General features: G+C 26.7%; 1 protein-coding gene across 32 annotated transcripts in view; it reads left to right on the top strand.

The window, feature by feature from the left end:
- Positions 1-13895, top strand: part of LOC123272474 (voltage-dependent calcium channel type A subunit alpha-1) — a 134442-nt gene that overhangs the window by 87086 nt on the left and 33461 nt on the right. For 20 of the 32 annotated variants that reach the window (XM_044739284.1, XM_044739294.1, XM_044739285.1 and 17 more), the window contains 8 exons: positions 5016-5119; positions 5394-5549; positions 6790-7010; positions 9699-9802; positions 10901-11016; positions 11184-11243; positions 11654-11758; positions 12147-12185. In XM_044739284.1, coding sequence (XP_044595219.1) covers positions 5016-5119; positions 5394-5549; positions 6790-7010; positions 9699-9802; positions 10901-11016; positions 11184-11243; positions 11654-11758; positions 12147-12185 — 905 coding nt within the window. Of the gene's footprint in view, positions 1-559; positions 661-5015; positions 5120-5393; positions 5550-6789; positions 7011-9698; positions 9803-10075; positions 10192-10900; positions 11017-11183; positions 11244-11653; positions 11759-12146; positions 12186-13895 lie in introns of all 32 variants that reach the window. The other 12 variants (XM_044739289.1, XM_044739295.1, XM_044739281.1 and 9 more) reach the window with 5 other exon arrangements.

Below are 13895 nucleotides of genomic sequence, written 5' to 3'. Positions count from 1 at the left end.
ATTTTTTTTATAAAATAAAAAAAAATGATAATTTTTAATTTTAGATAGTTGAAATTTATTAGATTTATTTAACCAAAAATTTAATGCTCAAAAATTTTTATTGTAATGAAATTGTCGAAATTTTAAATTTTTTACGTGAAAAATCCAAAAAATTTCAAAATTTTATTTCAAAAACATATAAAGAAAATTTTTAATTTTTCGTTCTTAAAATAAATTCCAAACTTAAATTTATTCTTAAAAATTTTCACAAAAGTTACGTCTCATTTTATTCAAATTTAAAATAAAAAAAAGAAGCTATAAAATGTTTATGATCTAAAAATATGTTTATCTAAAATAAGGTAACCTTTTATCCCGATTTAAAAAGTAAACTAAGAGATAAGCCCAAAACTATCCCAAGTTGAACAAATAGCCATAAGAAATCTCACAAAACCACTCAATCAAAATGTCCAAACTATCCGGGGCTCCTGTCTCTCCTTCGTCTCCTCGCAGATAAAAAAAATAAAATAAAAATACGGTTATTACGTGAGGGAATAGAATTTTAGAATGATGCTTGGATTAGGTCGATGACCGTGTTCGCTGAAACAAATGTGGACGTCGACCTGCGTATGCTTCGTTCCTTCAGGGTTCTCAGACCACTAAAGCTGGTATCAAAAATTCCAAGTGAGTCGAGCAATAAACTACCACTAGACTCTATAAAACACTTGTTTTGAGCTTAACTCAATTAATTTATTAAAGTAACTTTGCTCTTAATGCGATAAATAAAATAAAGTGTTTAAGTGTTTAATAACAAAAATAGGCTCTTAAATTGTTTAATAGCTACTCGTATCGTCAATAGAACTTTGTTCATTTTTAATTATTAATTAAACTAACTTATATTTGTTGTACAAACTAGTTTCGTTTATTAACTAAGTCTTATGTATCTTAGTCTTGTTTGCTTAGTAATAAATTATAAATTCATTTATTATAAAAGGACAAATTCAATACTTCTTTTTTTTATGTTATTATTTCAATGGTGCGTGTCCATTATTTAGTTTAAATTGTCATAATTAATAATCAACATAGAAAAAATAATAATTAAACAATAGTCGACTGTCGATGTTTTGTTCATAAATTAAACGCTAAAAATAAATATGTAGATAATACTTTGTCGTTAAAATATAGATGAGACGACTCAGTCGTATAAATATAAGTACTGTCTATTTATATTATCTTGTTTCTTTAGTACTAAATTAGTTAGACTGCTATTGATTTTTTTTGTCCAAGGGTTAAGGTAATTTTTAAATGTTTTTTGCCTCTGACTAATTCAATCATTTTTTTTATTCCTGAGCTCAAAAAGTAAGGGCGAGACTAATTTACTTATTATTAAGTTGAATTTAAAAAACTCGAGTAATATAAATGAATATTTTGATTTTTATCTAAATTTAAACATGGAAATTAAAATTTTGTTACACGATTTTATTTCTGTATAAATTTTCTTCATATTTAATTTATATAAAATTATTACTAAAAAAATTTTATTTTTATTTAAAAAAAAAAATAATTAATTTTACTTCAATAAATTATTCTATTCTTTGGGTTTTACTTGTATACCGTTATCTGGTTTTTACAAGGCTGATAATCCCCACTCTTTTTAGGGCATCAACAATCTCTCCACTTTATCTCTCCACTATATTACGGCTGTGGCCCGACTTGTGCTTTCTGTACCGTATTCACCCTGAACCTCATCTTCTCAGGCTGTTGAAACAGAATCATGGGGAAACCACAGAGAAAACCCATGATAGTACAGTCAGAGCTGGGCTAAGTCTACAGTGATTGATAAGAAACTCTTCTTTATCGACCACTGGAGCATTAGGCCCCTCTCCAAGTGTGCAGAGATCCCTCGCGCTAGCCAACGCTGACTAAAGTGGTCACCCATTCAAGTTGTTGCTTAAATGTGTGATCGCCCAAAGTCAGACGTGTGCCGCCCGGCTATCTCTGCCACTTCCAGAGGCTGACAACGTAACGCAACGCACATATTTTTTAATTATAATCACTGAAAAATATTGGTGCGTGCTGGGATCGAACCCGGGTCCCACTCTTTCGAAAAACGAGCACCGAGCCGACCAGGCCATTGCCAGCCTTCAATAAATTATTCTATTAAAAGTTAAAAAAAAATAAAGATCGACTTTTGTTTCATTAAAAAAAAAAATTACGACGTAAATAATTGAATAAACTCGTGAAAACTGATAATATTAACTAATAAGTTCAAAGTTGAATGACAAGCGCTACCTCGCAATTACGCAAATTGATTTATACAAATTTATTAAAGTTAATTAAATAAACTCTCTGATGGATGTACACCGGTTACAATAGCGTCTGCTAACATTACTATGACATTAAAATATTACGCAATTGAATCATGTTAAAACCTAAAGTTTTAACTTTTTTTAATAACAACATTACTCCCTCGCACTTTTGGAATTATGTTACACGTGACCTTTAAATGATTCTTTCATTATTCATTTTTTCTTCTTTTATTATTTATTAAATCATTACAAGTATCTATTATAATAGAATAAACAATTTTTAAGCAAAAAAAAATTTTTTTTTATTTTACCATATGGTAAAAAAATAATTTCAATTGTTAATAACTTTTTTAAAATAATTTTTTTCATTGAAAATTTTTATTTTTTAATTAAGTTAAACTTTACCAAAAATTTGAAGCTTTGTCAACTAATTTCAACATATTTTATCATAAAATCTTGACATTAGACTTAAAAATTACTCATCAATTACAAAACAATTTCAAAAAATTCCTAAAAGGAAATGAAACATTAAATTTTCACTTTGAGCTCGAATAGTCAGGGGTAAAAAACGTCGGTCATGATTGGTCAATATGTGTGTCACGCATCAACCTCCCACGCAAGGAATTAATGTTATTTCTTATCATAAATAATAACTGTCGTTATCGTCAAAGAGAATTCGGTAGGAAGCTATCGAAGGATCAATAAAAAATTAAATTAAAAAAAAAATCAATAGCTGATAAATGATTCCAATAGTTACCACCGTACACTTAATAACTAGAAAAATAATGAATAACCAAAAAATAAAAAAACGGGGTAGTTTTTAAATAAAATAGCAGGCGTTAAATAAGTACTGGAAGCGATAGAGGCTTTTTATAAATATAATCTATCTATTTAAGAACAAATAATAACATGACACGAAAGCAGCGCCGACGTATTAGAGCACAAGAAATACGGTGAGACAACACGCAGCTTTACTCGGTATATTGGCCTGTAATAGTAATACAACCAAGCAAGGTGTCTCTACCTATCTTTAGCGGGGACTATCTTTAGCCACCAGTACTGAATAATAGATTATTATTATGTTCAATTCGGCTATACATTGATAAGAATGAAGCTCTATTTTGTAAGCTACAATTCAGTCTACTTCTATATTCTTTGTCGCTCTTTCGCTGCTACATCATATTTTTATTTTTATTTATATATTTTTCATATTTCATATGCTACACTGGGCATATAGGACCGGTTTTCTTCAATCGGCTGCTTTACCTGGATGGTAACAAGCCGCTGTAGTATTGAGTAATATTCTTCTATATCCACAGTAATGTACGATGTTAATTTTGATCTGCCGGTCGCTTTATACAAATAATTTATTATTAATTCATTTTTTTCCATATAGCTCTATATAATGTCTTTCAACTAATTCACTGTGTTAGATCCATCATTTTACTCTAGAATATTATTCAAATAGAATAGTCTAGTTTATACTAATGGGAATTGATTTTTTTTTATGTGGGTTGTGAACCTGCTCTGTAAGAAATTAATGGTTCTAGTCTGCTAATGGATTTGATTGATCAAATATTCAAGATTTACAAACTGAAGGTCTCAAAAAAAAAACTAAATTTCATACACCTCCGAAAATTCACGAGTTTTCTTATTTTTGGACATTTTTCTTTATATAAACCTCCAAAAATTAATATTCTTGTAAAAATTCATTCAACTATGGCTGTATTTTGTTCATATCGAGGGTTGTCTAACGCAACCACGTATCTCGATTTTTTAAGATGAAAAGGCTCAACTGAAAAATTAATAATTAATTATAAACGCGTTACTGAAAAAAAAATATTAACCAGATTAATAATAAATACAATAGTCTTTTTAGAAAATACGATTGATAAATATTGTTTTTAGATGAATATTAATTTTTTATAAGCTATTTTTCACCTCATCTCTAAAATTGTTATTTTTACCGAACAAAATTACTTGATCCAAGATAAATACTTTTGAAAAATTATTTTGTCTTGAGCTTTTGTTTTAATCAAATTTAAAAATTATTTTTGATGGATAGAAAATAATATAAATTGAGATTTTTAAAAAAAGTCGTCATAAAAATTTTTAACCAATTCATAAATCATTAAATTTATAAACCCCCTAAAAATCAACAATTTTTCTGACCCAAATTTTAGTTTTTGACAATTTTTCTTCCTTCAAGCCCTCATTAAAAATCAAACTTAGCATAATTACTCAAACTAGGAATCGAATTCACTCCAGCAATATCAAAAATAAAATTAGATCGAAAGATCTAGTGCGTTAATATTAAATACTTATTGTTATTATATTTTGTAAACTATTTTTGATCTTAACCAAAAAATCTTTCATGTATTCATCGATGGGTGGAATTAACAATCATTAAAGCTCGTTGCTTTGTTGGCTAATTAACCAAAAATAAGTGAGTAATTTTGGGCTAGAGAATTAAAATCCCATAGAATTTGAAGTTAGTGGGAATATTGTATCGAATAAACGATGATAAAAGAGCAACAGAATCCTTGATCCTTATCCCGACTATTAAATCTAAACTAGATTAATTAAGAAGTTTAGTCTACTAGTAATATATAGTGAAGCTATAAGCAATAGATAATAGATTAAATGTAGCTTAAGTAATTAATTAGCAAAATTAGTGTAATAGAGTAGTAGGTAGTAAAGTACGGTGGGGTGTGTGTATGTTTGGGGCAGGTTCATCACGGTGTTCCCGCAAGGTGTGAGTTTGGACATGGATCTACGTACGTTGCGTGCAATACGCGTGTTGCGACCGCTCAAACTAGTCTCCGGCATCCCAAGTGAGTAGTGTGCCAATTTAACAATAGCCAACTGTCCTTTGTGTAAAAAGTAGAACCACCTTTTTTGTTATTTGTTATTTACGACAGTTCATTTTTGATTTATTATTATTATTATTGAATTAGAGGATAATTATAGAATGAGAAATAACAAACACTCTTGTACTGTGCAAGATAGCTTATTATTTTCACACTGTATTGGTTTATGGTGGATTCAAATTTTTTTTTTCGACCATTTGACTGTCAATGTGTTCCCACGGGTAATTGCTTTTCACAGGTCTCCAGGTGGTGCTCAAGTCTATCATCAAAGCCATGGCACCGTTGCTACAGATTGGTTTGCTGGTACTCTTCGCTATCGTGATATTTGCCATCATCGGGCTCGAGTTTTATTCGGGTACTTTGCACAAAACGTGCTACAGCATTGAAGATCCCAGTAAGTATTTTTTTTTTTGGTAAATTAACCTTTTATTCATAATTTGATTTCAATTTTACAGGTTTAGAAAGTCAGAATTATTAATTATTAAAAAATTGTACACTGAGAAAAAAATACTTTTATTCAATTAACGATTTCTTGGTTCAAGAAACTCGCTGACGATCAAATATTGTATTATTATTAATTTCTGAGGAGAATAACATCAATATTTATCTTTGGATATTAGATAAAGAAAAGAATAGCTTTATTTAAATTAAATAAAAATTATTTCAATCAATTTAACAATTTCTTGAGCTAAGAATATAAATTCTTGAAAATTTTCAAGAACATAAGTTCTTGTATCAAGAAAATTTTCTTAATAAAAGTATTTTTTTTCTCAGTGTACGTTATCGACGATCTAATTAGCAATTGGTCTAACTCCTTATTTTTTAGAGGGTGATTTTTAAACATTCTCATGTAACAATAGTCCAATTATAAATTATTTAAATGATCCAAACCAAAATATTATACCTCTATATTATATTAAATTGTTTTTTAAAGTGATAATAAATTTTGAACTAATTGTTTTTTCGTCTAAATGGAAAATTCTCTAAAATGGAGTTAGACAATTTGCTAATTAGAACGTCGTTATAACAATTAAAGTCGGCCAAAATAATCCGATATTTTATTTATTTTGCAAAAATTTACTAAAAATAATTTTTTAAGTTCGAAATCTTTAAACGAAAAAATTTGAAACAAGCCGTTTCTAAATAATCATTTTTTAACTGTTGATCTGTTTCAAAAATTTGATTTTTTAACGTTTGAATTTTTTTATGATACTGCAATTTAATATTAAGGGCTTAAATTTTTTAAGTATTTTTTTTTTGTCAATGGATAATATTTTTGGTATATTAAAAAAAAAAATTTATTTGATTAATTTATTTCACTAAAATATTTTTGAAATTTAAAAATTTGAAAAATTATTTTTTAATACAATATTTGCCCTTTGTTAACTTACAATCTGTTTCATTAAAGCAATTTTCGGGAAAATTAAATTTTAACGAAAAACAACTAAATTAACTTGAAAGCATTTTATTAAATTACACAAAAATTTTGAGTGCTCGGGGCACTTACTAAGGGAATGTCAAAATAAATTCAATTACCAAAGCATTTATAAAAATAATAAAATTACTTTGGCTAAAATATAATGCAATAAATGTAATGAATTTGTAGCGACTAATGAAGTAACAAATAATTACAGGTAAAATAGTGAAGGAAGGTGATCTACCTAGTCCGTGTAATACAGATTACAAGCCAGACGCACCGGCAGGTTCGCACGTGTGTGACGCGAATGTGTCAGTGTGTCGAGATAATTGGGATGGACCGAACAGCGGTATCACCAGCTTCGATAACATCGGCTTCGCTATGCTCACCGTCTTCCAGTGTATCACTATGGAGGGCTGGACTGCCATATTGTACTGGGTAACGATAAGAGATATGTTCCTCAGTGTTAATCACTTTCAATCCCCTCATTTTTGTTTTAATATATAACATCTAACTATTAATTATAATTAATTACTCGTCAATAATTATAATAATAATTATTGACTATCAAGTAATTATAATTAATCAAAAGGCTTTTTCAAAATTTTACCAACTGTGTGATTTACTAAATGTTTTATCTTTTGACTTTTCATCTCAGTGTTTTCCAAATTTAATTATATACTCACATCTGATCAATCTAATCCGCTAATTTTGGCCTTTATTATTTTTATACAATATTTATTGAAGCTTTATGTGTTAAATGTTTAATCGTGTGAAATTGGCTAAAATTAACTGTCTTTTCTTTCCAAAATCTTTTTTATGTTTCCTGTTTATAAATGTCATTTTAACTCAATATTATCAGATATAATTATGATAAAAATTCAGAAAGTAAATATCTAACCAACCATATGTCCATACTTTCTATTTAATCATTAAAACGAATCGTCAGTATTGTTTTAACACCATCCAAGTATCTTTAATATAAGTTAACCACACAGTCTCAATATATTTATTATTATTTCTGGAAATTTTTTCTACTAATAAAAAAAGTACATATCGACGTTCTAATTAGAAAATTGTCTAACTCCATTTTAAAAAAAATTCTTTTACTTCTATTTGTACGAAAAAACAATTAGTTCGAAATTTATCATCACTTTAAAAAACAATTTAATAACTAATAGAGGTATAATATTTTAATTTTGATCATTCAAATAATTTATAATTGGACTATTGCTGCATCAAAATGTTCAAAATTCATCCTCCAAAAAATAAGGAGTTAGATCAATTGCTAATTAGGCCGTCGATACACTGATGGAAGGATTTGTTTATAGTTAAAAATGATTGTTAATATTTAACAAATTATTTATTAGAGACCACTTTTTAGTCCTTAACAAATATTTGTTAGTAGTTAAAAAGATTTATTAATATTTAATAAATGGATATCAGATTTATTAAATACAAACAAATCGTTTTAAATACTAAGAAATATTTGTTTAATACTAAAAATTGGTCTCTAACAAATGATTTGTTAAATATTAACAAATATTTTTAACTATAAACAAATTCTTCTATCAGTGTATATTCCAAATAAAATTGAAAAAATCTCCTGTTATTATACACAGAAAAAAAATGTTCTTAAATCAAGTATATAATTTTGAAGAGCTTCATCTTCTTTATTTGAGTAAAAAAATTTTTAAACTAAGAAATTTTTACTTGGTTTAAGTAAATTTTACTTGATTCAAGAATTTTCAAATATAAATAATGCTGTGAAGCGGGAAAGAATAGGAGTTACGGTAATTATTACGTGAAGCGTTCCACATTCACGTAACAGGATATTGGTAGGAAAGGATTGAGAAAGGAATGTGGAGAGGATCATCTTAATGTGAGTTTATAGAATATGCGAGAAAAATTATTAGATAGCTCGGACCGGGATTCGAACCCAGAACCTTCCAAAGACATGTCGGCTACTCTACCATTTGAGCTATCCAGTCTATACTAAATTTCCTTTCGCTTATTCTATTTACATTAAGCCACACCGTCCATCTTACGGCAAGCATTTTTACAAATATAAATAATGCTGTGAAGCGGGAAAGAATAGGAGTTACGGTAATTATTACGTGAATTTCCTCTTGAATCAAGATTTTTTTTTTCAGTGTATTTAAAACAAAATTTTGCGGTAATGTTAGGTACATTGGGACTAAATATTTGACTTATATTTAAGACACCCGATGAAGTCAGAAAAATGTTGCCAAAAATCAATGAAGATTAATTGAGTAAAACTATAAACATATGATTAGTTTGGTCTTTACATCCTGAATTTTAATCATAGTTATTTTTATTTTTCTTTCTGTTCAACCAAATTATTAATTCACTTCTTCACTACATTACTATTGATATTGATATGATATAATAGTGAAGTATCATTCGAGATGATATAATGTAATGTGTGTACTTTTATCTCTCCCAGAATAACTTCCGAGATAAATAATAAATCAGTAAGAAACAAGAAGCATTTTTATTGGTTCTTGGGGATACTAACACTGATGTATATATTGGCATTGCTCAGTATGACACTGTCAGTTTCAACCCTCGTTTTTTAACTTAAATAATATTTGATTATTAACTTGTTGTGACAGCTTGAGAACCAGTCAAGTTTCATCAAAGAACATGGTTTATATTTTCCAAGCATCAAATGCACTTGCATACATTTTTTATTATTTTATTTTTAAAGTACTTTTTTTTCAGACTAAAAATTCAAAAAATATCTAATATTAAAGAAAAAAATTTCCATGTTCTTTGAAATAATTGTACTCCTTTTTTATCGCAATCATAAATAATTTTTTTCAGTCTATTTTGTGTGTAAACTTTATTAAAAAAAAGTTTTCTAAATAGGAAAAAAAATTTTTTAATTTAACTTTGAAAAAAAAATTTAATTCAAATTTACATTGAAAAAAAAAAGTCAGTAAAATCCTGTTTAAAAAAATTTTCCACGCAAAAATTCAAAGCTTTTGTCTTCTCTTCCATCACTTCATGTCTTCTATCACAAAACTGGTGTCTTGAGTGTCTAAGTAGTCAACCTTAAATAACAAAACAAATTACTACAATAATTTCGACGGAATTTTTCAGACGAATGATGCTCTTGGTAGCTATTTCAATTGGGTATACTTTATACCGTTGATAGTCCTCGGGTCTTTCTTTATGCTGAATCTAGTTCTCGGAGTGTTGAGCGGGTGAGTAACAACAAAATTAAATTTTTAAGATAACTCAACTTAATCCATCGCTTTGTCATCCAATTCTTTTCTCATTTTTAATTTTATATTTAATTGAATTTAATCCAACACATGTCACCGAGATCCCGTAACACAAGAAGACTCCCGTCTAGAGAAAACTATCCAGCGAGCCTTGGACTAGAACCAAACTCGAAAAATTAATAAACAAGACACCTTACACTTATCACTTCATTTTTATTTTATTTTCTTTATTCTTCTTATTTCTGCTGTCAGAGAGTTTTCTAATGAAAGAACCCGAGTCGAAAGACGAACGGCGTATCGGAAAGCAAGGACAAAGAAACTATTCACAACAGCTTTCAATTCATACTTAAAGTGGATCACACAAGCAGGTTTTTTTTATTTATTTATTTTTTTACGATTTATTTATTTATTTATTTAGTTGTTCATTTTTTTTCTCATCCATATTTTTTTACACTGCACCTAAATCCAGTACGCCAAAAATGAGAATTTTAATTTTGGTATTAATTAGCTCGACAATTATTTATTATTTTGATTATTAATATTCATCCAGGTAAATCCTAGTAATTACTCCAATATATATTTTTATATCGACGTTTGTAATTATAAATTTTTTTATTCACAATTTTCTGCTTCATTGGAATTTTCTTGAAAGAAAAAAAAATTCTGTTATTATCATACGAGAATTTATTTTTAATTATAATTCTTTATTGAGTTTTATATTACGGAAAATTGAAGGAAATTTTCAATGAAAATACTTCATTGAAGATTCACTTCTTTTGATAATTTATTATTGATTTTCTGCCTTCAGATATTTTTTTTTTATAATTACTAAAATTAAAATTAAAAGTTTGTAAAAAGATATTAATTTAAAAATAATTATATGGATTAAAAAACTATTAGCGAATCATTTTAATTTATCAGAGATTAAGTGAGCTTTTGTCGCCAATCAGATTAACGTCTTAAAAAAACAAACGACTTTCGGAACTTGAAATTAAGTGTGAATAAAAAAATTTAATTAAATAATAATTGGATAGCTTAACCCTTTGAAATTTCCTGTAATTTTGTACGGCTTTGTAGAGAGTTTGCTAAGGAAAGAGAAAAAGTGGAAAATCGGCAGTCGTTTCTAAAAATGCGTAGACATCAGCAGCTAGAGCGAGAACTTAATGGCTACGTCGAGTGGATCTGCAAAGCAGGTAGTAAAAATTTTTATTAATAAGTGTAAATGCTAATTTGTAAATTGTAAAAATGCTCAATTGCTCTTTTTGATGATTGTAATTATTTTATTTAATGATTTTGTACTTTGATCTGTTGATTTTTTCTTTGTGGGATCAATTGTTCATTTTAATAATTTATTTTACAGAGGAAGTTATTCTTGCTGAAGAAAGAACGACAGAAGAAGAAAAGATGCACATAATTGAAGGTATTTTTTTAAAATTTCACTTAAAAAAAAAAATCTATTTTACGGAAAAAATTACAGAAAAATCTACTAAATTTTTAAATTGTTATTTTACATTCTTAAAACTGTCTTGAAAATTTAAATTTTCCTTTAAAAAAAAAGTAAATTCAGCTGGTAAAAAAAAGTTGAATTAATTTAATAATTTTTTTTTGTAAACATAACATAAAATAGTCGTGTAATTTTTACGTATAATTATTTTCCGTGCAATTAAAAAAAATTGCCTCTTTATATTTAAAAAGAAATGAAGAAATAAAACAAAATAATTTTATTTTAATAAAAGTTAATGACAAAAAAACTTTTAAAAATAAACTAGTACCTGTTCCCTTGGAAAAAGTTGTAGCTAAATACTAAAAAATAGTATTAATTATCTTCAGCGAGGAGAAGAGCCATAAAAGCACAAAGAAAAAAGTTAAAAAATCTCGGGAAGAGCAAAAGCACAGACACGGAGGAGGAAGATAATGAGGACGATCAGGGCGATGGTGAGTTGTATTTTCTCAAGACTTTTCTTCCCGATACCTTCCTTCATTATCTATTTCTCGAATATTTTATCTCTCAATCTAAATCAGAATCTTAATTTCAAAATTTATCATTTTCTTCTTTTTTATCTCATTAAAAATTTACAAATTTTTTCTCTGACAAAAAAACCGTACGCGTTACCATTACATACTAAAATTTAACATATTTCCCTACGGACAAAATAAAAGTACGCACACCAGGAGTAACAAGTAAAAGTAACAAGTTTATTAATTTTTAAACAGAAACAACTTTTTATTTTTAAAACACTTTTGTTTTTTAAAGTTTTTTATAATGTTGTTATTACAAGCCCCTCCACTATTATCAATGAACATTCTAAACACACGCTATCAGATGCTCCTCTTGTTTCAGAGCCTAAGAAAAAACTGAAAGGTAACTACACTATTAATGCCTACGTAAAACAGTAACGGCTAATAATTTATTTTTTGTCTAAATGTATTATTTATTTGGGTTTGATAAACATTTTTATTATTATTTGTTGTATAAACAGTAAAGTAATACAAAGTAATGCGTATGGTAATTATACATATTCATACATTATTTTTTTTTAATCATTGCACTGTAAAAAAAATGATTTTTGTTTAATTTTCAATTTATGAAAAAATTGCAACATTTTTTTCAATAAAAAAATTGCGAAATTATTTTCAATAAAAAAAATATTCAATTTTTATATTTTTATGAATATTAATTAAAAAAAAATTTTTACAGTGTAACATATAATTAACTTGTTATCATTGTGATTATTGCAGCAAATAATGTAACCGTATGAAATTTAATCGCAGCATACAATTGATTGGCATTAACGATACAGCTACGACTATAGAGTTTAACGTGTCGAGTAGTTAGATATCATTTAATTTAAAATATATAGACATACACTCACAAGTGTATGTATATATATTAAATGGTGAGCACATGAATGCCGATTACATGAAATTTTGAACGTAATGTATTACATAGAGACGTGAGATGAAAATATAATGCAATTTAAATTTTCATTGTTGCTCGCTTACAAAACATTCAAACACGTGAATATAATTATTAATTATTAATAATAATTGTATCTGAATCTTCGTATTTATTGTCATTTTTATATTAAATACATCTATCGATTACAGACAGCAGGGTAATTAATAATAAGCCGTATTATTGATTACTGTTTTATTAAAAGCTCTTGATTTTACGCATCGAATAATATTAATATTTTATTTCGTTTCAATTATAGGGTTATGCTTCTACTTGCCTGTTCAGACATTTAATTCATTTTATTTTTTATTAAATACTCGTGGCATATATTTTTTTTAATTCAATATTTTTGTTCAAGAAATCAGACAGTTGTCCTATTTAAAAAAAAAAGTGACTAAAATTTTTTGATTAGGTTTTTTGTATTTTTTATTACTTTAAGTTAACAATTTTTTTTCTTTAAAATCTTTTTGTCTAAATATCTTCTCTGATGCATAAATCAATTTAGATTGTAAACTTTTGACAAATTTACTGAAATTAATTAAATAGGACAGCTGTAAAAGTAAGTTTAAAAATTACTGACTATAATTTTTATCTGATATTCAATTAATAATTTTCTAAATTATTTTTTAGTTTAGATTTATTTAACGATTTTTTTTTTTAGAAATTACTCAGAAGTAAAGCTCTAATTTTTGGAACTTAACAATTTTTACTATTACATAAAACTAGATTAATTTAATTATTTTTAGATTAAAAATTATTTTTTTATTTAATTTTTTTTTCCAGAAAATCTTTTGCATACTTTATTATATTTTTAACATTGTAATGTAATGAAACAGTTCTTATTTTTTAGAAAACTAAATTTTATTTATTTATTAAAATTAGTTACTTTAGAATTAGAAATTTTAATAATTAATTTTTGTAATTATTCAATAGACTTATCAACAATTTCTATAAATTAGCCTTTAAAAATTTTTTAAACCAGTCAGTAATTTTTAAATTTCAAATTTTTCAACAAAAAAAATTTAAAATATTTTTCCCAGAAAAAAAAGTAATATTTACATAAAAATATGAAATGCTGCGAGTATTTTTATCATGTACTTGTATACTTTTAATGGT

The sequence above is a fragment of the Cotesia glomerata genome, linkage group LG10 (genome assembly GCF_020080835.1).
Source record: "Cotesia glomerata isolate CgM1 linkage group LG10, MPM_Cglom_v2.3, whole genome shotgun sequence".
NCBI lineage: Eukaryota > Metazoa > Arthropoda > Insecta > Hymenoptera > Braconidae > Cotesia > Cotesia glomerata.
Note: the sequence above shows the minus strand (reverse complement) of the source record. Positions and strands in the feature narration are given on the sequence as shown.